Source organism: Drosophila bipectinata, chromosome 3L, assembly GCF_030179905.1.
Source record: "Drosophila bipectinata strain 14024-0381.07 chromosome 3L, DbipHiC1v2, whole genome shotgun sequence".
Taxonomy (NCBI): Eukaryota; Metazoa; Arthropoda; class Insecta; order Diptera; family Drosophilidae; genus Drosophila; species Drosophila bipectinata.
This window is the reverse complement of record NC_091738.1, coordinates 831,437-858,237: the sequence shown is the minus strand read 5'-3', so window position 1 is coordinate 858,237 and position 26,801 is coordinate 831,437. Positions and strand designations below refer to the sequence as shown.

The window sequence follows — 26,801 nt, the reverse complement described above, 5'->3', positions numbered from 1 at the left end:
TCCTTATCCAAACAATGGTTAGTGGCGTGTTCATTGCAAACATAAAGTCAATGGCAGTGAACACCTAAAATTTCTCACTTTTTTCAATTAGCTTCCATTACTTCCTGCAGGTTCGTAGATTTTGATGCTTTTTACTGTGCGGCACCCCACGGGGCGTATGCGTGTTAAAGCTACCAGCTGCTGTCAGGCTTTTGGGCTGCCTTTTGATAAATGTACCGCTATTAAAGTGCCGCCTTTGTAATGCGGAAACATCAAAGTGCACTCTCTCACACAAACGCAAACATTTGCATTCTCTCACACACACACACACACACACTCGAGCGTATGTATGTGGGCACACATAGACCGAAAGCCATAAAAATCACTTTGTAGCCATGGAGGCGGCGCATCAGTGCAAACTATGCAACAAAAACAACAACAGCAGCGAGAAAAAGTGCAATGCAATCAATTCGAAGGAGAGAAAGGAGAAGGGGGGAAATGCAAAGGGGGTTTGCACTTACACTGGGAAAAAAATTTTGTAAAAAAGGAGAGAAGGTTATAAATGAAGAAAGTAAAAGAAAAGTAAGCAGCTAAAGCTAGACATTCAATAATAATAAATATTTGTATATAGTGTTAATAAAAATATGTATAAGCTTTTCAAAATAAATTATATTTTCCATAATATTTTATCGTTTTTTTTATGTTAATTATTTTAACTATCCTCTCAGTGCCTTAACAAGAGTACGAGAGCCAGCAGACGGCTGTATTTAATCCTGCAAAAAAGGCATTGCGAGGCAGCATAAAATTATGTTAATCCTTAAATAACGTGAGCAAAGCAAAAAGGCCGGGAGAGAAGCGTAAAGCGGGGGGCGCCAGGGGAGGCGGAGTGGGACACTGAATGATGGCGACAGCCAAATGCCAATTGAATGCCAAGCGGCTTTAAGAGACAGCCCACGACGGCCAGTGGAGGAGGGCAGTGGATGAAAAATGGGGCGAAGTAATGGCCAAAGTGCTTGCCAGACTCGCAGCAGCCAAAAGTCAAAGGAGTAACCGCAAAAGTGCGGTGAGCTAAGCCCCCGGCTTGAAATGGAGTTTAAATCAAAGGATAAGGATCTCCAAAGGGTAATATTTTAAGCTTGGATTTAAATAAGAGTTCAAGACAAGTGTTGAGGAAGAGTTACTTGCCCTAAGAACTCTATTGATTAAAAAATTATTTTTTATGGAGCTTTCACTCCTATACTAATCCTTCTGGCATTCTATCACCCAAAAAAATTAAGCTAAAAAATAATTTTAAAGAAAAAGAATCCAAAAGCATACAGAGACAGCAGTACTTCCCTCCGCGTCAAGCGGTTTGACCCCAAAAAAGTCAAGTGCGGCGGAGTTCGAGTTCCGTTTCCCGCTTATACCAATAACAAAAACAACAACAAAAACAAGACACTGCACCCTCTCCCCCTGGGGGGCTACCAACAGTTTCCACTCAGTTTTATGAAGTGGCCGAGTTGGCACGCGCCGGCGCAATCAATTGGCGGGATGAAGAGCTCGGATCTGGTCGAAAGTCACTCAAAATGGGGGACGCCAGCTCCGAACTCGTTCTCCAGATAAGGGGCGTGCCCAGAGCAACCAATCATCATCCGGTAAGAGGGGCACAGCTGTCGCTGGCCGGCGACTTAAAACCAGTTGAGCGGGTTTCCGAGTCGAGTGGTGTTGTTCGTGGTGGTGGTGGTAGTGTTGCCGGCAGTTTAAGTGGTGGTGCTGGCTTACCTGTGAGAGTGTGCTCCCAGTAGAAGTAGTGGTGGTGGTGGTGGTGGTGGTGTTTGGGCATATGGAAGTCGCCTTTGCCAGTTAGCAGTTACCAGTTGCCAGATCCCTGAGCTGCTCTCGAGCACCAGAAACAGAAACAGCCCGGCAGTCAGCGCTGTGGCCTCGAAGCTGTAACAACATCTCGCGTCGTCGCTCATCTCTCAGATACTCCTCCGTTCTCGCTCCGTGTTTGTCGTCTCCGGGCCGGGAGCGGAGTTCCGTGCTAACGTGTTATCACCGCACGCGTTTCGCGTCGCTCTTGATAAGGTGTCCCCTATGCGATTCCGATTCCAAATCGATTCTGTACTAAATCTATCCATAGAGATCCGTAACACCGTCGGTCATACCACAGAGTGAACTGTTACCGTATCGCAAGTGCTAATCAAATCTAAAAATGTTGCAAGCTTTCGCAAATTGATCCACTTTTCGGATATATGAATTTTGGTTTAATAATAGCCTTACAGAGTATAATATTACATAAGTAAGAAACAAAGCTAAAATAAATAAAAGAAAGCAAGGCTTGAAAGCAAAAGCTAAAGCTGGCAAGAGAATTTTGTGCAAAAGACTTGGATTAAAAACCGCCAAAATTGTGGAGGCAATTAAAATGAAGGTTAGTGATTCAGGACTAAATTATTACATCAAATATTAATAAAAATAATATTTGAGAATTAGTGTAGAGCTCAGATTTCATTCGAAACAAAAGTATATCTGTTTTAAAACTTTAAAACTAAATGCCAAATGTTTTGCTATAATATTATTTCTATAAAGAACCTAAAGTCCACTTCCTAACATCCCAAAATTAAAGATCAAAAGTCTAAGTCAATTAAAAACCCATTAAATCGCTTTATTGTTTTTATAAGATCTTTGAACAAAGCCAATTTTAATGGGGAATTAAATGTAACTTTTGGAATTCATTAAAAATTTCCAAACTAGTTGTGTTTACAACTACACCTTTGATTTATGAAGAACCATTAGGAATGCATAAAAAAAGTATATTTAAAAAAAAGGTGAACCTAGGAACTCTTAATTGATACACCCCCTCCAAATTATTTACTTTACTTTTTAATTGCTTCTCATGTACGATGGGGACCCGAGTGACCCACAAAACACTCTTTTGTTGCCAGTTTCTTGGCCCGCTGCGAGCATTTGTGGCCAAAAACGCAACAGGCGGCGTTCCAGCCAACCATTAGGAGTAACAAACCAGTAAAGAGCTTTAAACCAGAGCAAAATAGTTCACATCTCCGTGTAGCCTAAGGTTCCATAGACCGATCTGGGGTCTCCGGCACTAAGAGCCGCTGGAAAACGATGAGTTTCCAAAACGGAGACGACATTGGAGCGCGGTGAATATGAAAAGCACACAAATCGCTCAGTGGGGTGCATCAAAAATAATAATAAGGGAAAAATTATACATACGAACATGACGATCGCAGCCTCACATCGCAGCCCACACTGTTGGCCTACGAATCGGGCATATAAACGTATATATATTGGCTGTGAAATGAAGGCTGTGATATTCGGGTGTATCTGCAACCAAACCCCAAAAAAATCCATTGGCCAACAGTTTCTTCCCAACTTTATTCCCTCGATGTTGCATTGATCGTGTCGCCTAGATGATGTTGCTCAATTCGATGTTCATTCAATAACAAATACTCGCTTGTTTTTTGAATTTGATTTTCATATCTTTTTTTTGTTGGAATTTTTGTGGGCTAAAACGTTTAATCGATTTTTGCACCCGCTGTGCAAGAGGGCTTTTTGTGTGTGCCAACGAACCACCCACAGGATTTTGGAAACATTTTTTGGCATGAGTGTGCAGAGAATTGATCATGATTTATGCTCGCGGATCACCGATCGCCGATGATCGATTTGCCACGGCTTTGTTCGACGAATATAATTTTCATTACCATAGCAAATTGGACAAGGTGCTGACGCTTATTGCCCGGCCGACGTTATGCTCTTAATCGCCGTAGATCGGCTAGAATATTCTCCAACTGTCAAAGGGCGATCAGTGGGGGGTATCGCCTATTCCCGATCCCCAAAAAGGCCGATCGGCGGCTTACAAGTCCCCAGAATTCAAATGTCAACATCTCTCCGTCGGCGAGATACCTTTTCTTGACATCATCGATCTTGACCCGACCCAGTCGTTGGTCCAGGAGGGGGATAGACCGATACACCCAAGCCTCTTATTTTTTGTATATATCATCCACATCCAAATCCGAATCCGAATCCGAAAATGACGCCACTAGGCGCTGGCTTATGAATATTCAACAATGTATGGATGGCGGAGGCTTTTTCTCCACGATCTGTAGGTAGTCGGAGAAAGAGATATAAAAAAGGCATAAATATTTAAGCGGTTAAATGTCGAATGCCTGCAAAGCAGCTATAAAAAGCATATATACATATTTTCAATAAATGCGCTTTCATTAATAATTCACAAGAAAATTGAATCAGTGTGGAGCCATAAATTTACACAATGTAATATACTGGAGTAATACCATATCTTTACTATCTTGAGGGTACTGACTTATCCTATCTCCATATACTGATTAGTTTTGAGTGGTCAACAAAACACCTTTTGTAGATTATAGTATTAATCACAAAAAGAAAACAAAAGCCAAGCGCGTGCCTTTCCAAAAGAAGGATTCAAGGACTACTATATATGGAGGAACAAAACTAACCAGCTGCTTGACCAGCGGTCTGCAGATTTTCAACCGTGTCCCAAATCGTAATTGGATTCGAAAACTCAAGAGTGTCCTGTGTCCCGGCTATCTGGCTAATTGTCAATGCTGACAAGAAGTATCCGCCTCGAGACCCGTACAAAACACACAATGGACAAGCAGAAAATGCATCTTGACTTGAGCCAATTGCCCCGATCGGGGACAAAGAGAAACAAATATCACACCTTTGTTTATGCCTCGCCCAGAGACAATAGATCTTCCCAAACACACGCAGATTCTGGTCAGTTTTTGGTCCTCTTTCCGGGTTGCGCATGCGATCTCTTCCAGGGAGATCCCTAGGGTAATACGTGTCAAAATCCCAGCGGCATTTTTAGCAGGTAAATGCGAAAACAGTCCCCTCTCCAAAAAAGAAAAAATCTTCAAATGAAAATCAAATGCAGGAGGCAAGGAGTCAGCAGACAGGAGTCGGGAATCGGGAGACAGGGCCTGAGACTCTCAGGGCAACCGCACAAAAGAAGAAGGCGAGTCGAGTGTCTTCCATTGTTCGTTCGAGTGCATCCACAAAATAGTCCTTAAAGGACGCTTAGTTGGCTTACAAATGATGCATGGGCCCTCGGCATGGAGGTACGGAGGGACGGAGGGTTCCGGAGTTGGCAGCAAATAAAATTGTAAAATGCCACAAATCATTGCAACTCCTGTCCGGGCTGCCAGCCAGCCAGCCCACAAATAAAAAAGGGAAAAAACAGAATCAGGGAACCCAAAAAACCCGCCCCTAAAATTTACAGGACTCCCAGGACAACAATTCGATTTGATTTTCGGTCAAAAATTCCACACAACTTTTATCGTTTGCCAAAATAAATGTTCTCAGTTCGGAGATGCTGCCTCTGGGAGTGTGTTTTTGTTGGCCACTGGAAATATTGGTATTTAATTGTTTGACAATTGCAAATTGGCCCAATCGAGCTTTGGCCCAAAACAGATCTCACTGCCAGCTTATTGATGGTATCTGGCGAACAGTAGCCGGCGAGTGATTAGTTTTAAGGGATTCCAAACTAGTTTCGATATCGGATCGCTTGTTTCTGGGGCTTTTTGAAACTCACCGCTAAAATCATTCAAAGTCACCTCCGTCGAATAGACCAAATAAATTATCGGCTAGAACTCTGGCGGTGGCCCAAAAAAATACGGCTCGGGACTTGATTTATTGGCCCACAAAATAACAAAACAACAATAGCCGAAAGCCGATTTGCATTGCCGACCTGGGGCTCCGTTCGGCTGAAATATGAAAATATTATTTGTAATTTATGCAAAATGCAGATTTAGCTAATTAATTGTGGCCAATGCCCAATAAAAAGTAAGAAATCAAACACGAAATCCCCTCTAAAAACTCCGCACAAAGATGAGCTGTAAAACCCAGAAACAGAGAAAATCAATAAAAGCCCAACTTATTGATGTTTAGTGGCTGTGACATGTTGACGAAAAGACAAAAGCACCTCGCAGTTTCGGCTTCAGACTCACTCCTCGACCCTCAGACCTGACCAACTCCTGGCCAGCTTTATGATGAATGCCTTAAAAATGCGCAAAGAATTATGGGAATATAAAAAAGATACAGATACAGAGACATAAAAAAAAGCAACAGAGAACAAGAAAAACGTGTGTCGAAAACGTTTGAGATACTTGCGGGCGATTTATAAGCGATTTATTAAGAGTCAGACATGGGGATTTTCTCTCAGCCAGACTTTGACTTTGGCGTTGCCTTTGAGTTGTTTGAACAACTGCGACGGACCAACAGTACTCTCCTCTGAATTTATGCAAAAAATAAATTAAATAAAAATAATATTATGGCGAAATAAAAGCACAAAATAATGCATGTCGATAGCGGTGGAAAAAATGGCAAACGAAATGTTTTGCGAGGGTGGCTACACCAGCATTTCTGAATTTCCAATCATAAATGTGAATAAAGGCAGTATCAGCTCCACCAAGTTGAATGCAAATGCCTTTTATTGAAATTTATTGCCTAACAAATTGCATAGCCCCGGGGTGCGCTCTATTATTCCAGACAACGCCATAACTCGCACACTTTATGCATTCCAAATAAATTCGATAGAGATTATCTTTAATTAAGAGTTAATAAATGTGCAGCCCAGATCAAGATCGGAAAACAAAGGGAGAAGCATAACTTAAAGTGACATTGCCACAAGCCATTGTACTGTTTCGGATAGAGATATCTTATCTTAGGATTTTTGAGGCTATTTCGAAAATTTTCGAAACTGAATTATAAGTAATACCCTATTAAGATCTTGTATCCTAAACATCTATTACCATATAATTTGATGTATTTCTTAAATAAAAGTATTACCCGTTTTACCATATCTTTGAGGGCCGCCTTAAAGATCCCTCTATAGATCGTGTATCCTAAAAACCCATTACCATAGAACTTGAGCTTATCAATTTTGGGAACAAAAGCCTGGATCTGTCGCCACATAATGTATAATTTACAAGTTCGTTTCGATTTTGGGACAGCTGCCGAAAGCCGCAGCCGATGATTTAAATACGAAACAAGTTCAGGAAATCATTTAACTTCAAAAAAAAAAAAGACTGACAAAAAATAGAAGCAAATCGAAAAGCCATTTCCAGATTGCTGCCACCGGCCATCCGAATTTTGAGACTAATTCCACCTTCGATGCTTTTATTTTGTGGTTTCTTGTAGTGTGTGTTATGTTTTTTTTATATTTATTCGGAATGTCGTTGACGCTGGTCGTTCGCTTTGAAATTTAATATCGAAACGTTGTCTATGCAAATGAACATTGCCACCTGTTTATGTTTATGGTCGGTGGAAATGGCAGCAGCCATCCAGCGGCAGCTATAGAAGCTCCACAGATACAAAACACAAAAAAAAAATTAAGAAAATAAAACGGTATTAGCTGCATAAGTCGGGCGATCTATCAACCTCGATCTCTGGGGACTCCGGGGTCCAGTTCTCGAGTGGGATTATCTCGGTTCTCGGTGGGAAACGCGTGAGAACGCCGGACTTTTGTCTCTTCTTGTGGCATCACCACCATATGCAAATCACTTTCTGACTCGACTGGGGACTCAAAAACACAACAAAATAAAAATTAAAACGAAGAAAGTATTAAAATGAAATTTATTTCGTATGCGAGCAGTCAACAGTTATAATAAAACGCGGCTGGGAGCGTTCACAAAGGTGATGTTTGCCAACAGCCCAGCCATCCCAGCCATCCCAGCCAGCCGGGCCAACATCCAACGAAATGGTTGTAAAAACACTGAACCAGTCGAGCCCCAGAACCAAAACTCAAACCAAAGCGATCTCCGATCAGAACAGATCCCAGATCCCACAGAAGATCATCATCTTCTGGCGTTGAGTTGAGTTTTGTGTTTCGTAGTGTAATAAAGTGCGACATTTTAAGTTGTCGCCGCTCTTCGGGCAATAACTTGTCAACACCGGGATTCTGGGATGCTTGAACCCCCATACACCAGAAATAAAATCTTAAAAAAATATACTTGAAAACCTTAGCAGCATAATAGGGCTATTTAGTTTGAAAACCCCTCTTTAAACAAGGTAGCCATCTATTATTATCCCTATTATATCAAAATAAAAATCGTATTCCTTAGAAATTTTTTTTACTGTGTATCAAACCCATCTAACTCCCCCGAAATCTGACGAAACAAGACCTTGTCATCGTTCGAAGCCACAAAGATATAAAGTAAAATAAAACTTTTTATATATAACCATATAAATATAAAGTTTATTTTTAAGGCTTTGAGGCTTGGCACTTGGCATTTTGATGATCGGTTGTATATTATTTTTAATAGATACTTCATTTGTATTTTAGTTACTTTTTTCGGCAATTGTCCATTAGCCATTTATCGCCCGGAAAATTGAAAACAAGCAGCTGAAACCCGAAGAACTTTCAATTCGATTATGTATCTTATGGGGGATTCTTTGTTTTGGGGTCTCATAAAAACGTTGGCACAACTTTGGCTCTCGCATCCATTTGGCCGTAAAATATTTTACGATGTTACGCCAATGTTAGGCCAACAACTGGATCCTCTACCCCTCGAACACCCCTTCTATATATATATATATATATATTTGTGTATGGGTTCTGTGGATACACCGGCGAGTCGACTGCCATCATAATATTTGTCTAGGACTGAGGGGCTCTGGGGGCGATGCGTGCGATGTGCGAATATGTTGTGAAAATTGAATGGCATATGCACATTTTGTCGCCAGTGATAAAATTTAATAACGCTGATAAATTTAGCAAAAACACGCTGGACCATTGGCATAAAGCGGTAATTAAGTTTGCCGGAGAGATGCACAAACCAACACCAGATACAGTGGATGGGTGTTTTACTTTTTGTCGAGGGTTAAGGGAAGTCCACGAGTAACAATTCTAAAAAAATATATTTTTTAATTAGTTTTGGGCTTAAGATCTTATATCTCTAGCTATTCTTACTTAAACATATTAATTTAAATTATTATCTTTAACTGACAACCACTGTATTCCCATAGAAATGCATTCCCTTTTGGATAGCCAGTTTTTTTAGCCAGTGCCCTGCTCAGTTATAGCCGCCCATCAATTTGATTGGATCAATGGAGGCGACAACAGCCCAGCTATATATCCAGAAATACATATAGGTAGAATAAAAAATGAAAACCGAAAGACAAGGCAGCTTGAATGCAGTCAGCGACATTACCATTAACAGTTTTCCGATGAAATATTTGTAAACATTTAGCCAATTTATGGAGCGTGCAGATGATTCTTTTCATTCCAATATTTCCTTTTTTCGCTCTCGTATAATATTTATTGTATTATACGTTACCATACTAAAGTCGTGGGCGTTTGTTGGCCGCTTTCATTCATAAAGAGCAGTTCGTGGGGTCATTAAATAACAATCAGATACGATGATCCGATACGAACTGGGCGCCAAACAAACGCCGACGTGTAAGATTTTTGGTAGTAGTAATATTTTAGCATAATTCAATATATTAAACACAAAGCTCTCTGGACTGAGGCCCACGCAGCTGGATAACACACAAAAAGTAGCTCTAATTAAAAAGCGATACGCCTTTTTCGAAAGTCAGCAACCAGAAAATCAAATGGCCAAATAAACAGAAAACCAGAAACCAAAAAAATCGAATATATATTTATTTGACAGACGCCCAATGAAAATTTTCATGCCGCATAAATCAGCTAAAAAATAATATCCGAAAAAAAAGAGTTTAGACAATGAAAATATTGGAAACACAGTCTGTTTTTGTTTGGTTTTAGCCTTCAGTGCAATTTTCGGCTGTGGTCGCTGGCCGAAATCTGTTGAAAAGCGGCTTAAATATAGCGATCGAGGGATCGAAAGGCCTTAGGAAAACATTTGCCAAAATCCGTTCGAGTGACAAGTGCTCGAGTTGTTGTTATAACTGCCTCGATATCGGCCAGAAAGCTATGTCCATTGTGGTGTCTGCTATCAAGCGGCTTTTGTTCGTCCGACTGGGTTTTATTTTTATATAAGATTGGTATTACTTTTTTCTTTTTTATTTTTTTTTGGGGGAGCTGAACATATTCTCACGGTGGTGGATAGCCAGCCCAGCCAAGGCGAGGAGAGATGACAAGTCACAACGACCACATCGAAATCAATTGAGTGCCAAGGGCTTTTGTCATCGACGACACCCATCCATCCATCGGATCCGACGATTCATTGATATATGGAGTACCGATCTCTCCTCCCGACGATGATCGCTCAATTTGCGCAATGACGTGAGGATTGTCTCTGTTTTTCGGGTAATCGATCTTCTAGGCGTGTTCCCCTGTGATTGTCCCCGAAGATGATACAGTTCTTAGCCACGGCCACGGCTACCGGTTTCGGACCCCTATTCAGATCAGTTTCGGTTTCAATCCAGAAAACTCTCACACTCCTTTGGCTCTGCACCTTGCCGAGTGTAGCCCCAGCTCTCGCATCGAGGGGAGATTGTAAATTTTATTGCATACTCTTCAGCGCCCCACTCCGCGTATCGACCCCTGTCTCTTTTATAGTTCTGACTGGGCCTTTGTTTTTTCCACTTTTATATTGCTGCCAGCCGGAGGTTATTTACGACATTTCGAGCCAAAAGTTGCAAGGTGCAAGTTTTAAATTGTGGAATTTTTATGAGGGGCCGACATAGGGCCGAGTGCTTATATAACACTGAGTATTCATAGCAAATAATAACAATAAAACGAAAGGTGGGAAGGCACAGAACTAGTCTCTTGGATCCCCCAAGATAGCCCCTAGAGATAGCAGTATTTGCTCACACTTTATGGCCCGCAGAGACCCGGCAAATTCATCAGGTTATATCAGTTTTCAAAAATCTTTGCTACTTTGTCTAAGCCCTCATATACCATATACCAGTCAGTGAGACATCTTTATATAATATTAGATCTGAGATTGATATTTTATGGGTTTTTCGATTTATGGCCGTAAGATAGTTTTGTTTTTTATTAGAAATCAATAAGCTTCATAAAGTTTTGATTAAAACTAGTTAGAGATCTGTTGTTTACCCTTTTGAACTTTGTTTAATATCCCTTATTCTTGCTGGCCTACTGAAACATTTTTCGCACTTCTGCCTGCCACAATGCCTCTTGAAAGTTTCCACAAATTCTAAGCCGTTGCAAACACACATGAATAGCCCATTTTGAATTCACAGGCAGATTTATGCATCTCACATAGTGGAAACGCACACCCAACCGCAGAAGGCTCACGACACTCACGAGTAAATTACAGTCAAATGACATGCTCGCCAAAAATGCCACTTCAGATGTGTCCTTCTGCCACCAAGCCGCACTACCCCCTCTCCCCCCTCAGGTCCTCTATTCCTGCGTCTGTCTGTCTGTCTGACAACTGACATATTTTCAAAAGTGGGCATAGACATGACAACAACAACGACAATTGCATGTGTATTACCAACAAGCCGGAGGGATTGCTATTGCGATTTCGGGTCCTATACACTGAAAAATAATGATTGAGGTTGGATATATTCATATTTTTGCAAGTTAGGGGTTTGGACATTTTTTTAGAAATTTACTTTTAAGAAAAAATAGACTTTATAGACTCTTTAAGTCATTATGCATTTTTATAATCTCCGATCTTTGCTCTATCGCTAATCTATCTTAAAAATCTTAAATTTTATTTAATATATAAAAATTGGAAAATACCTGGCTGCTTCCATATTTTTCCGAGTGCATTCAAGTCAAAGTCTCAGCCTCCGGTTTTGTGTGTTAAAACGGGCGTTGGGAAAACAAATTGCTGAAAACACCCCGTCGACTGCAACACCCCACCCCTGGGCTGCGGCTTGTTGTTGGTTGTGTTTTCGGGCGCGGAATATGAAAAGTTAAACGAAAGTGACAGCCTGCCCGGGGAAGGGGAGGCCAAGCGAGGGAAAGGACCAGGGCCAGGGCGCAGGGCGCAGGCTCGTTGCGGGAATATGCTGGAGGGTAGGGAGTCGGAGGGTTGCCTGGGGCTGGGGAGGGAACCAGGACGACCACCGCTATTAAACGTGTCACACACGGCGCAGAGTTGAAAAGTTAAATGGCAGCGGCTGCGCGCAAAAGAGCAAAGAAATGAGCAGCCAGCGGCCATGTTAGGATGTAGTTATATCTGCCACACACACTCATGCACAGAGACTACGTGTATCTCATAGATACACAGTACGCGCACACACACGTGTTGCTTTTTGGATGACGGTGGCCATATTGCATATTTCAATGGAATTCGGAACTCGGAACTCGGCCCGCCGCAACCCCCCTGAAGATACATTTGTATCCGATAGTTTGCGGCTTGTCATAAATTATTCTCATAGATATCCATTACCCAGTGGCTGGTTTTCCACTCATGTCTGTGTCTAATCCATATACACAGTATACCATAGTTTTTTTCCTACGAGCTGGGCTTTGTTTTTTTAATTGCCTTAGTCGCAAAAGTCGGGCCCTTTGATCTGGGCCCGTAGTCATGGCCAGGTTTTTATTTAGCCGCTTTTCCTCGCTTTCAGCTCTGTTTAAATATGTATTTATTTATTTTCTGTCAATGTCGGCGAGCGAAAAAACGAATTCGTCAGCTAAGTTAATAACAAGTTGTCGCCGCCGCAGGTTAAACGACAATTATTTGTGGCAACAATTGTTTTGCCACCAGCCATGAAAAATAAATTCAGGCAGCGCTTATTTTCTCTGCCATTTTTGATTAATGGAAAAACATTTTGTGGCCGTCGGACGGACGTGTTGGACTTTCGGGCTTTGTTTTTTTCTTAATGAGTGAAAAACGTATGCAAAATGCCGGCCATTAATTAAATGTTTCAAGTATTGCATTCGGCTCGGAAATTGCACATCATAATCAACGAAATAACTCGGATCCACAGCTCAGAGCAATTGAAATGTATTTTTTTCCCAATCAAGTGGAAGATAATGAGAAGGCATTAAAGTGGACAGAAATGTTCATTGATGGGAGTCTACAGGGAAAATAAATTACTTCAAAGTGTTTGAGAAATTTTGGAGAAATATCAGCTTGAAAATGGCGTATCTCTCAGCCTCGAAAAACGGTTAATATTTTGCGTTTTTAAATTAAGAATTTTTATATTTATAGGCCCTGTTAAACAAAATTACCGAATTAATTGTATTCATTTGTTAATAATACTCAACTAATTGGAATGGCCATTTTAAACGAGTGCAAAACGATGCAGATTTTTAGCTGTTGAAATAATTGTTGAAATCAACACTTTGCGCTCGAAAACAATTTTCGAAAAAATCAATTAAGGCATTCACATTCTAAATAATAAAATGCTCCACGGAATATTATTTTTCGATTCGGTATCTTCTGTCGGGGTACTTTATGAAACGCAATAAAATTTGTTTGAAACACTCATTTAAAACGGCGTAACATGCAGGCCGGGCATTGAATATTCATAAGATCGATCGTTGGATGGGTCCATAAATTTCACATTTTGGGGACCTGGAATCGGAGTCGAACTCGGAGTATAGCAGTTGCCGTCGCCGCTGCAACAACAACAATTAGCATAACATTTTAAAATTTATGGATCAATTTTCGAAAAGAGCGAAACCGAAAAAACTGGCCCGTTGCCGCTGTTGTTGTTCCTTCTTTTGTGTTTTTTAAAACATTTTTTTTCCAACTGGCTAGCTATTGAAATTTGTTTAATATACATAAGTTAAATGCAGCAGCTAAGAAATAAAACAGAAGCCGCCTGGACATTTGCCAGATTTATTGAACGATTTCGTTTGAAGGCACAACAAAAGAAGAAACAAATCCGACGGATGGGCGCTACGATTTTAGATCAGAGATCAGCATTCACAGCCGATCCGGTTCTTCGACTTGAAAACAAAAAATCCTATTAAATAGAAACTGAATTAGCATAGAAAATATATTGCTAGATTAGAGATTTTCACATCACTTCATGATTTTGTTTGCTTTTTTCCAGACTGAGCTGCGTTCTTGCGCAGCGTGTGGGGAGCCAATCTCGGATCGGTTCTTCCTCGAGGTGGGCGGCTGCTCCTGGCACGCCCACTGCCTCAGGTGCTGCATGTGCATGTGTCCCTTGGACCGGCAGCAGTCGTGCTTCATCCGGGAAAGGCAGGTGTACTGCAAGGCTGACTACAGCAAGTAAGTATCTAAAGGATGCCAAGATCCACCTCTCGGTGCTCTCGGTGGCTACAAACCTATGTACATCTGTTTAGGTGTTTAGATTCGAGGCTGACTTTCGAAAAAATTCCAATCGATTTTCCAACTCATGTTCGTATGTGCACAAGTGTTTTTCGGAAGAGTTTCCCACACATCTTCTGGCCATCGAGTTTAATTGTAACAATTCGACAACGTTTGCGACTTAATCCAAAAAGTCAATAGCGACAAAAGATGCGGCCGAAACGTAACGAAATGAAAACTTTACCACAGAATGCAACTTGCAAGCTAAAGTATCTGAAAGATACTACAACAAAACTGGCCGGGAGGAGGCTGGCCGAGAGAAGAAAAGGGCCAGACCCAGAGCCAAAGTCGTAGGAAAACGGTGTCGACGTCGAACGAAATGAAAATAAACAAACAGACGCGCCGTGAGATGCTGTAAAAATATTTATTTTTCAAGTTAAGAATTTTAAGTGTGCATTGCCCGATGGAGACATCATCCACCAGCATTGGATCTCAGCCCATCTCCATCTCCAGACCTCTTCCAGGTCTCCACATCCACATCCGAGTCATGCTCTGGCCATACATTGTTGGCCCTGTTGTAAAAATAAGCTTAAATGCTAACAATAAGCCACCGAAAGTTGCCGACTCATTTGGAAAAACGTTTGTCGGAGCATCGCCATTGCAGCAACTTCCGCTTGGAAAATGTTTTCCAAATCTAAAAATGTATATATGTACATTTTCTAAAAAGCCTATATAATTTAATTACCAATAAGTCTCTTATAATAATATTTTAATAAGCAAGTTAAATTTTTTATGAGGAGTACTTAACTGATTACCACTTCCTCTTTCGCTTTTAATTTGCAGAAATTTCGGCGCCAAGTGCTCCAAGTGCTGTCGCGGCATCTCCGCCTCGGACTGGGTGCGACGGGCGCGGGACCTGGTCTTCCACCTGGCCTGCTTCGCCTGCGACCAGTGCGGCCGCCAGTTGTCCACCGGGGAGCAGTTCGCCCTCATGGATGACCGGGTGCTCTGCAAGGCTCATTATCTGGAAACGGTCGAGGGTGGCACCACATCAAGCGACGGTAAGTTAGTCCTCCAAACTCTCAAATCAAAAACCCTAGTGCCATGTGCAACAAAGGCTGCTTACAAGTTGAAAACATGCTGCACGCTTCGGTGGCAGAACGGTTGCCAATTTGGAACGCTTCACTGTTGACCGGTACAGTGAAGTAAGGTGGTTAAGCGCCAGTCAGTCGCCAGGGCAGGCTGCTGACGAAATCGTGTCACAATCGTAAAAACAACTCTCCGTTTTTTCTTTAATTTTTTTTTCGGTTTTTTTGAGGCGACGTGATCGGCTTTTGAATGTCGTAGCAGTCGTTCTGGTACGTACTGCCATGTCCCCAGAAAACCTCCATCCCCCATCCCCCTCATCTGACCGAAGAGGAGGAGATGGGACCACCGGGTCGGCACAGTGGCCACATAGACCATAACAGCACCACTATAAACTATAAACACTTTTTGACATTTTCAATTTGGTCGACTGTCAAAATGCTTTTAGAGCCAAAGACACCGGAGTTACTACTCTACTTTAGGGCCTATACGATGTAGGGATTTTTGAATCAAATACCTACGAGAATTTTATAGAATTTCAAAATGGTTTATTTATATTAATCTTAGACCTCTGGGTAGTATTTCTATCCAGTAATAAATTTATAATCTATAAATTATTGATAGTTATTTTTGATTATTGTTATATATTTCTAAAAAACTATAATCTGATATAGCCTATTTTAGACCTCTATAGTCAAGCGACCCTCCTTTTTATATTCCGATTAAATTTCTGATCGCAAACCACTCATAACATGTATCTTTTTCCCACTTCAGATGGCTGTGATGGTGATGGTTATCACAAGAGTAAGACGAAACGTGTGCGCACCACCTTCACCGAGGAGCAGTTGCAAGTGCTGCAGGCCAACTTCCAGATTGACAGTAATCCGGATGGCCAGGATTTGGAGCGCATCGCCTCGGTTACCGGTCTCAGTAAGCGTGTGACGCAAGTTTGGTTCCAGAACTCGCGGGCGCGTCAGAAAAAACACATACATGCTGGTAAGAATAAAAGTAAGTAGTGGATTAGTGCAGCATGCTCTCCCCCTAGTGGCCCCATCCTCCTCCCAGATTCCGAGATTCCCAGAGTAGACCAGTCCACCTAGTATCCTTCCTCACACACACAGTCACACACATTTACACTCAAGAAAAAAAAAGAATAAGATGCTAACACAGTATTTACAATTTCTTCTGTTTTTTTCTACTTTCAACAAACGATTTTTGATTGCAGTACGCGAACCGGAAGGAAGCTCATTTGCGCGTCATATTAACCTGCAGTTAACGTATTCATTTCAGAATAACGCACAGAATCCAATGCATTTGAACGGCACTAAAGCGGGTCTATACCCGGCCCATGGTAAGGCTAACACCTTTAAGAGAAACCATGGGGAATGAGACTTTTTAAAATTCAGATACATTCCCAAATTTTAATTGAGTTTTGTAGATAATAGTTAAAATACTCCTATTAGAAGGATATATTTTAGGGATAATAATAATTTTAAAAACCCTAAGTTGAAGACATATTTTTGAAAGTAGATGTTAGTATATTCAAGAATTACTTCTACCCACTTTTATTTAGTATCATCTCCAAGTTCATTCCCCTTTTCTCTATGTTATAGAGTCTAAAATTTTAAAAATTATATCTTTATTTTTTCCATACAGAATCCTCCATGGATGAGCTGTCACAGGACTCGAGTGTGCACTGCATGCCCAGCGAGGTGTGACTAGAACAATCCTCGCCAGCACGAGCGCATCGCTAGCTGGCCAGTGGCCACCCAAGAAACGTCCTCTCCTAGTCAAAATTCTACAATGTAAAGCGTTCACAAATAATGGAAACCTCATCCAGCACCCAGCAAACCGAAATACAAAGCAGACCCAGTTTATAGGCTTTGAGCAAACCGACAATTCCAACCATCAAGTCACCAACCACAGTGAAAACTCATCTACAAAAGACAACCTTCATGCAACACAAAACAGCAACCACAACATTCCTGCATTACTGTAGTTATAAACAAAGAAGTATAAGAAAAACTGCAGCTTAGTTAATTTAATTTAAATGAAATTTAAATTTAGTTTAGTATAATGTTCGGTATTCGATAAGTGTTTCGCCTAAACCTTAAAAGCTTATTTCGAAGATAAAAACAAATGCTTGCCAAGGCTCCTGTAATATATTTATGTATATGTAATCCTACCCAATCATTGTCGTATACCTACCCATGAGAAACGTTGTTATTGTTTATTTTCTTGTTTTTTAAATGTATAAAAATCGATATAAATATATATATTTAGATTTATAGTCGTATCCTAATTCTGGCCAGGCATATAAACAAAATTGTAAATAGTAATGCTAGCCGAAATTGACACAGTAAATGGAAAACATACAGCTAAAAACTAACATTTAGTTAACAGAAATTATAAAAACCATTACAATTAAAGATGAACAGAAATCAATTAAAAAAGAAGAAAAACAAATTAAAGAAAAACATTTTTCAAAAACCAATCCTGCATTTTAATTCAATGGGAAGAAAGGTAGTGTTGGAGAAGTTGATTTTCGAAATTCCTAATACAAAAAGGAAACTTTTAAGCTTTGGTATCCCTGTTTGACTCAACGAGGAAAAGGACATCTGGAAATATTTCATTGTACCTCTCGCTTTTTCGACCTAAGTGGATGTTAGGCTCATTTTTTATTTTGGATACCAAGTTTGCCAAGTTATCGTGGATATCCTAGTTTTCTTGGGTTTTGTTTCTTTTATTTCATAGTTGAAATTGTTTCTTTATTCGTCGTTTTTATGTGGAGATGCTACTTTTTTTGGGAAAAGTTTTTCGTTTTTTTTCCCTTTTTTTAAGAAAAGATTTTTATTTTATTAAGAGATATCAAACTTTTAATCTTTACTAATATCTAGATTCTAGAACCATGGACAAGATCCTTGATGAAGTGTGGCTGATTTTGGTTGTATTATTTTAATCACAATCATTTGTGTTCCCCATATTTAGTATTATTTACTTATTTTTTCATTTTTTTACCATTTATTAAGATAATTTACCGAAAATCAATTCTCAAGTTCAATTTCCGGTGCAGTATCATCAATGAAGGTAGATTTAAAGCGTCAACCCCAGACAGTGTGACGACAGAGGTGCAACATCCATATCTATATCCACATTCATATTCATATTCACACTCGTCTTTCACTATCTTCATCGTGGTCATCATCGTCACTATCTTCAGTCTTCCACTTGAACACTTGAGCTGCCAGTCATGTGGCTGGATTCTAGTGAGTTGCAGCTGGATGTGTTTTGAACTCGAGTGCTTGCAGCTAAGTGCAACGAATCTGAGGCATTAATTGAATTATAAGCCTAGATTATGCAAAGGTTTCCTGTGCCAGCAGCAATTTGTGTGGAAGATCATCACGATGATCATGCTTATTGGGCTTGGGGGATCGGGATTGGTACCGGGATTGGAGTCGGAATCGGTATTGGTTGCTGGGCATGACTTGGCATTCGACTGCACTTGTTTGTAATTCCTGTTGTTGGTTTATAATTGTGCGATCGCATTGCAGGCTGGAGGAAAAGGGCCTTCCCCAGCACGTTACAAAAATATCAACAAATCGTCATCATTAATAATGATCTTTCTCTCCGGGCTACAGGCTCGGAAACACGGTTGCTATCAGCTGAACGTGTGTCTTCGGGCAGCCTGGTTCATTTGTCAAATTTCACCGCGCCCCTACAGGTCTCAAGAAAAATAAAACAGATCTCCCGAAACCCTAAGAGATACCCCATGAGATATATCTGAAGATTGGACCTGATGTTGCTGTTGTTGTTGTTGTTGTCGTTGTTATTTGAGCAAACATTCAACACTTGAAGCGAGAGATTTTCGTGGCAAGCTACAACAACTCAATTCCCAGTGGCCCCTGCTTGCCCCTCCTCGGGGCGGCAATGAAATTATGAATGATGTGATACTTTTGCCATTGAGATGTTTTCACAGTCGCGGGGCTCATGACATGCCCCGGCCATATCTTATTTGCTATATCTACATCGCCTTCGAGATTCAAGATTGGAAACTGGCAACAACACCAAGCCGGGTTGCTGGTTGCTTTTTTTCCTGTTGCCTGGCTTTTTTTTGTTGGTTCTGTTTTGTTTTTATTGCCGGTTCTTTGGACGATGTTGTTGCTCTTACCATGGCTTGCAGTGGCTGCCGTGTTTGTGTTATTTCTGCTGGAAATGAGCGATCGCGTGCAATAATTTGTAGACGACTTTGGCCGGGAGAACGTAGTGCCTGTATTGCCGTTCCGCTGTGTCTTTTGCTCTTGCTGATGCTGATGCTGTCGCAGTTGCTGTTGCTGCACATGCTGCACATCATTTTTCAAAATCATTCAAACACTTGTTAAATATTTTCTTAACCGATTGATGATGACTGTGACTCGGCGAGGTAGGAATCATCCTGCTACAAAATCATTTGTGTTTATCAATAGACGTGCGCGCTGGAAGAAAAGGTCTAAAGTCTTGCAGCTTCGATCTTCGTTTCAGTTTTCAATGCAGAAAGGAAAAATATTGGGGCTTTTACCAAAATCTTTATATTTTTTTAAAATTCTTAATTCAAACACTGAACTTAACACATTTAAAGAGTTTTTAAAGCATAGAACCCCTTCTTCTTTCACCTTTTAATATATTTTCATATATCTGTATTAAGAATATACATATTTTTCCCAGTGCATCCGTCAAAAGCATTGACTTATTACGATTTTGTTGGCCTTTTCACATCCACTCTCGTCCGCTGAAATTAATTGATATCTGTGGTATGCGCTTTGTTGGGCTTTGATGAGTGGCGACCCTCGGTCTTCGGTCTTCAGTCTTCAGTTTTCAGTCTTCGGATTTCAGATTTGGGATTTGAGGTTTTTTTTAGTTTACAGCTTTCAGGCGGCCACTTTAGGCATTGATGATCGATTACAGAACGTGCCGGCCGCCATTGAAAACGGGGTCAAGTGTGAGGATGCCATTCGGTGATTGGGTATGCAAATTCAAGCCAATGCAATAAGCATTGTAATTCCTGGCCATTGGCCCATCATCACTTCTCCGTCACTGCATCATCGTTGGATCATCACCAACAAAGGCAGCCCGGTTCCTTTTCAACACATTTTGAAGACCAACCTCAGCGCACCGATGGGTGTCCAGCAAATCCGTAAGTGTGTCCGTCCGTGAGTGTGACTCACGCAGCTTGGCATTTTAATTGATTTTGGTCCGGACTGTGGAGCGGGGGGGATGAGTCTTAAAAATATTGTGCCAAAATCCTCACCACAAGCTCACGGCTGTTGGCACACGTTCTATTGCCCTTTTGGTTCGCCCAGAGGTGTCTTTTTTAGGGGGTAGAATACTATGATTAATAATATGAAAGTTAGAATTATAGTATATTAATTTTTTTATTGTTATTATTATTATTAATTTTCAGACATATATTAAATTCCTTTTCACTTCGAACCCTCTTCAGGGTAAGCCCCTGCCAATAAAGTCAGGCACGTACGAACGGAGAATGTTGCTCACCTAGGATCCCTGGAATGGCATGAGTTGGGGCATTCATCATGCTGCATTGCCCGCCAACTGCCTGGACTCTTTGAATCCGAAAACGAATCCGAATCGGACTGCCTGCGTAGGCGTTGGCCGGTGGTCAACACTTCTCATCCTTGATCCCCCCGACCCATCCTTGCTCGATGTGTGTACCTTCGTTGGGGCGTTGGGGCACGTAAAAATGTAACACCAACTGGGCTTGGACGTCAGGAGAGTCATCGGCAACTTACGCACATTGGAATTGATCTTTTGGATTCTTTTAAATTTAAGATTAATTTATATACAAGAAATATTTCTAAATATTCATTATTTATATATTTTTTTATAAAGCTTTATCTTGATTATTTTTAAGAAAATAAAAACCCATTTACGATCCTATTTTTTATAATTTGGCTTCACTGCCAAGTCCGGGACTTCTGTTCAATCGACTGGACCACTCGGTGGAGGCCAAGTCCAATTTCCATTGGAGATGTGAATGCGAATCCCTTGCCCTTTGCCTTCTCCCAGTTTTGAGTTTGCTTAACTGTGCGCGCCCAGGACACCCAGCTGTGGTCGCCGGGCCAACAAGCCAGGCGGTGGTTACTGCTTCTGCTGCTCCTGAAGCTGCAACACAAACAGCAGCAGCAGCAGCAACGGCAGCAAAGACAAGACCAACAGCAGCAACATGGGCAGGCGACTCTCCACCGACTATGACGACAACTTTGGCAGTACACCTCAATGTTTGTGCAAGCAACATTCGCATGCAAGTCAGCAAAGTTTGCATTGACACGCAGCAGCAGCAGCAGCAGCAACGCATTTGCATAAAGGTGAGGGCGGGCAAGGGGCAGTGAGGAGGAGCTGGTGGTCTGGAGGGGTGCGAGAGGGTGCTCTAGTGGTGTCATGGTGCCGAAAAAACCAGACAAACGCCAAGTGCACAGCAGGGACATTAAAACGGGGAAGAAGGAGCCACATTGCCGTTGTCCATGATGAAGATGGACGTGTTGCTGGTGGTGGCTTCCCATCAGCAACTGCTGCTGCTGCAACAGCAACACCAACAACAACAACGGCCCGGTCCGGCCCCATTAGGCCGCACATAAACTGCATGCAATGAAACTCACTCCTGTGGCGTGGCCATGTTGCTACTGCTCTAAACTTGCAGCAGTTGCTGTTGCTGCCACTTCTGCTGTTTCTGACTTATGGCAATTGCCAATGCAACATTTGTTGCCGCCGCTGTTGTTTATGCGTCCAGGGAGATGGGGGCGTGACCGCTGTTTTCAGCACTCTCTTCGAGTTTGTCAATTGCCAATTACCGTCAGACTTTAGAAACAAAAAATGATTTCCAAATACATACTTAGTTTACTGTTTAAATATAGGGTTTTTCAGCTACTTAACAAAAAATGACAAATTTGCTAGGCTAATGAGTAGTTATTTTTTTACGGGCCAAACGGCTTTCCCCCATTTCTTTTTAGCTTAAGTTATTTAACAGACTCAATAGAAAAAATATAAAAGTTTTAAATAGAATTAGTTTGTTATTAAACTTTTTTATTTTCCTGTTTTATTTTAGACACTTATTTTTTAATGGCTTTTCTTAATATTGCTTGAAAGTTTTAAAGTTTCGGTTCAATCTAGTCTCTCGTGATTGCTCACGCATCTCACGCTATAATCTCTAATAAAAGTCCCCCAGGATTTTCTGTTCCTGTTGTTTTTGGCTGCTGGACGGCAATTTTTGTATCTTTTTTTTCACTTACCCCCCGCAAACATTTGTTTCAACACGTACGCGCAAATGAGTTTACAAGGTGCGATATTCATGTTGCTCCGGCTCTTGGCCGATGTTGCTGCTGCAGTTGGAGTTGCTGCTGCAGTTACTGCTGCTTGTCAATATTTACTATGCGCCCTGGACAGAGCAACATGTTGCCGAGGAGGCGACTAGGACTTGGCTAATCGTATTTTTGCCATTTTATATATATTAATAGGTGAGCAACGGTCTGCTGGCTCATTTCTCATTCTTATTTCTTAGCGATGTTGCTACCACATCGGCAGCTGTTGCCGCTTTTAGTATAATTTTAATTAACGCATTCGATGATGTTGCTGTTGCTGTTTTTGTCGTCGTCTTTGGCCAACATGCTAAAAGGTGTTAATTGGCGAAATTTCCATGTAGAGCTTAACCAAAAAAAACAGAGAACCCAGAATAAGAGAGAAGCAGCAGCAAGAAGCAGTCTGCCGCCTTGAGTATTGTCAACAAGATTTGCTTTATTAGCCACTTTCGGGTGGTTGCAACATTTCCACAAACAGCACCAGCAGCAGCAGCAGCAACACCCTGCCGCAGCACACTTGCAGTTTTAATGAGCAACAAGGAATAAGAGGAAATACATGAGAAGAGGACTCGTGCTGAAGATGGGTAAATATTTTCATGGTTTAATTTCATAAATTATGACAATTTCCAGGCCACATGAATGCCGACACATTGAAATCCGAAAGTTATAGCCGCGCTATTCTGCGGATCGGAATGAATTATGCTCGCCATAGCAAATCAACTTAAAGTGCGGCGACAGGACAACGAAAAGCTCCTAAATTTTACTTAAGAACATCAATGGGCATCTGACATACAGATACTTTGCATTTTTTTCTTTCTTTCAGCCTCCTGAAATGATAATGATGATGATGTTGCTGGTGGGTTCCAGTACAATGATGATCGTCATTAACACCTTTCTGCCGCCCAGTGAGCCATTCTCCGTATTCCAATCTTTCGCTCTCATTCTCCACCGAAGAATACGTCTTCTCCGCAGCAACAACAAAAAACAAGATATTGTTGCAGATATAACTCGGTAAAGAATATATACGAAAATAATTCAAAACAAGAAAGGAAAGCTAACTTCGGGCGGAGCCGAAGTTTATATACCCTTGCAGTTAAAACCGGATATATATCGCAAACATCGGATATAGTTGGCCGATCCTTATGGCAATAGGAATATATAATCCAATTTTTTACAATACAAAATCTAAAAAAAATCCCAAACTTCTATCTTCAAAAATACGAAAGTTGATATTTCTACCAAGTACCATTTCCGATCGTTCAGTTATATGGCAGCTATAGGATATAGTCGGCCGATCCTAATGAAATTTGGTAGGTCGGATCAACTGACCAAATATATAATCTGTACCAAGTTCCAGCTTTCTATCATCAAAAACACGAGTTGGGTCAAAGTTGGGTCATTTCCGATCGTTCAGTTATATGGCAGCTATAGGATATAGTCAGCCGATCCTTACGAAATTTGGCCTGTCGTATTATTTTGCCAAAAATAGCTCTCATGTCAAATTTGAACTCTCTAACTCTAAAAACACCAAAGTTATACCATTTCCGATCAATCAGTTATATGGGAGCTATAGGATATAGTCGGCCGATCCGGGCCGTTCCGACTTATATACTGCGTGCAAAGGAAAGAAGGGTGTGTGCAAAGTTTCAAGACGATAGCTTTAAAACTGAGAGACTAGTTTGCGTAGAAACAGACAGACGGACAGACAGACGGACAGACGGACAGACGGACAGACGGACAGACGGACAGACGGACAGACGGACATGCTCATATCAACTCAGGAGGTGATCCTGATCAAGAATATATATACTTTATAGGGTCGGAGATGTCTCCTTCACTGCGTTGCACACTTTTGACCAAAATTATAATACCCTCTGCAAGGGTATAATGAAATTTGCTTTATGATGCGCAACCGCGCGACGTTCCTACGCACATTGGTATAGGCTCTAGGTTTAGGGTTCATAAAGTTTAAATATATTAAAAACAAATCTTAAAAAATGTACAAAATTGGGTAAGATTTTATTTGAATCTTTAAGAAAGATTATGTGTATCTTCTAGGTTTGTTAGTGGATGAAACTTTTAAGAACAATACTTAATGCTTCCATTGGGACTATTTCTAATAAGTTTGATTGAAATTCTAGATTAATTACTATTCAATCAATTCAATATTAATTCTATCAATTCTTCTTAAATAATAATATTCTCTATATATTCCACCACTGTATCCACAACTATCTGCGTTGATATGAAATATGTGTCGGGGCGGCAGGCAGCGCGGAGATTTATCGAGCGCGAAATGTAATACGTAGCAATGTCCACTTGGAGGAGCTTGCTCCTGCTCCAGAGGGAGCAGCGAGAGGTAACTGGGATTTGGAATCGGAATCGGAGCTGAATGACGGGCGGCAGGAGTTCCAGGGAGTGAGGGGTACGGATCAGCGGCCACCGTTTTGAATTGGCTTAAGCGACGCCGCCGCCTTCGACGTCGACAACAACAGCAGCAACCACTATACACTGAGATTAAAAACGAAACTATATGGAACTATACATTACCTTTAGTCTTAATGATATCTGATTAAAAATAAAGACGTTTTTTCTTTCAGTGCCGGCATCAAGTGAGGCGAGGTTGCAAGCAACTGGATGCTCGATTCGGTCCGCTTATAAACTGCATCCTGCTGCGATCCGTTGCCCCCGTGTGGTAAGGAGAAGACGAGGCTCGAACAGGGACCTGGGGCACGGGAACAGAGACAGGGCCAGCAGAGGAGACTCTGCTGAGACAGAGGCAGGGAATAGGGACGGCAACAGCGACAACGACTGGACATTAACTAATGCATGCATTTATTTTTGTTATTTGTTGGGGCAGCTTCTCCAGTCCAGGGCAGAGTGGGGGCAGGGGGCAGGAGAGGATCTCCATATGGGGATCCCTTTATATGAGCGGGCGAGATATGGAGGATCTGCTCCAATAACTCATGGTGACACTATTAAAGCGACGATTTGTAGCCGAGCATAAAATAAATGCGGATTAGACTTTATAAAGGACAAAATGCTCGTGTCTGCGATTTATGGGCGCATTGGCTGCGATTGAAAGGGCGTGGTCCAGTTAACAAAAATTAAACTGAGAAAAGAGTATGGCCAAGATATTGTATCTCAACGCCATGTAAGACTTGAAACTTTTAGGTTTTGAAGGCCCTTTAGCTTAAAAACTATTGTAATTGGAGTGCTGGTATGTACTTGATGCAATTAATATTCATCTGGGAAATCTGTTGAGCAAACCCCTTCTCGGAGTCGGAGCACTTGCCCCCTGAAATGCCAGCCGTGCAACACACGAATGTTATCAAAATCAGTTGAGTAAATACGACGGGGAACTCTCGTCTCGCAAAAATAACAAACGTGACAAATTTTGGTGAATTCAACTGTGTAAAAATGGCAAAAGACTACAGTAACACTGCAGCATGGTTTTAACAACGATGCCAGCGAGGAGGAAGCATAACAAAAACTTTTATGCAACAAAACTTTACACAAACTCCAGGAAAAGCAACCGAATAGTGGGTGGTGGGCAGTACCAAGTGGTGTATCTAGTGGGTGTATCTAAAACTGAGAGGGGAACGGCAGTCGCTTAGATTTTGGCAGGCACGATAAACTTTATCTATGTACCGTGGCGTCTGTGTGGGTGGGAGGATTGGGCTGCTAGTCCTCTCTATTTACCGAGTAAACAAAAGTTTTTCGGCGCTCAAAACAAAACAAAAAATAAAGGGAAACAATTCAAAGAATTTAGGAAAAGCAGCTTCCCCGCTTTCGGATTCCACGCCCGCATTTTGTCTCTAAAACAGAAATTGTAACAAAAACAGCCCAAGAAAACACAAGGATGTGAGGAAAATGCGGGATTTCAGGACTCTCAATACCAGAAGGCAGCTGGTTCGAGGCTCAGACCCAGGGGTTTGCTTTCAACCAGTTCAATATTTGAACGCAATTCAAGGCGCGATTTTTCGCAAGTCTTTGCCAAAACTTTGCACCAAAAGTGGCAAGAAAGGCCGAGGAAATAGGGGAATAGCTACTAGATATATTTTTATTAAACCATTTAACCTTTGAAATACCTAAAATATACCCTTAAAGCATATCGCACGTAATAAAATTATTCAGGAACTCCCAGGACGGTCCCAGCACTTGACTCCCGCCAACCTGAAGCCCAGACGAGTCCTGGCTGGGCGAAAAAAGGTCCTTACCC

At 41.3% G+C, this 26,801-nt stretch overlaps 1 protein-coding gene across 5 annotated transcripts; it reads left to right on the top strand.

Moving 5' to 3' along the window:
• Nucleotides 1-1,798: 1,798 nt before the first annotated feature.
• Awh (LIM/homeobox protein arrowhead) lies at nt 1,799-17,676 on the top strand. 5 transcript variants are annotated; one of them, XM_017243052.3, is made up of 6 exons: nt 1,802-2,389; nt 13,927-14,108; nt 14,991-15,208; nt 16,008-16,241; nt 16,459-16,584; nt 16,890-17,675. In XM_017243052.3, the coding sequence occupies exons 1-6, from the start codon at nt 2,384-2,386 to the stop codon at nt 16,949-16,951; spliced, it is 828 nt and encodes a 275-aa protein (XP_017098541.1). In that variant the 5' UTR covers nt 1,802-2,383; the 3' UTR covers nt 16,952-17,675. The 5 variants fall into 5 exon arrangements, with proteins under 5 accessions (XP_017098544.1, XP_017098545.1, XP_017098543.1 ...); XM_017243053.3 differs by having other exon boundaries at nt 1,803-2,389; nt 16,008-16,229; XM_017243055.3 differs by lacking the exon at nt 16,890-17,675 and having other exon boundaries at nt 1,799-2,389; nt 16,524-16,543.
• The last annotated feature ends 9,125 nt before the right edge of the window (nt 17,677-26,801 follow it).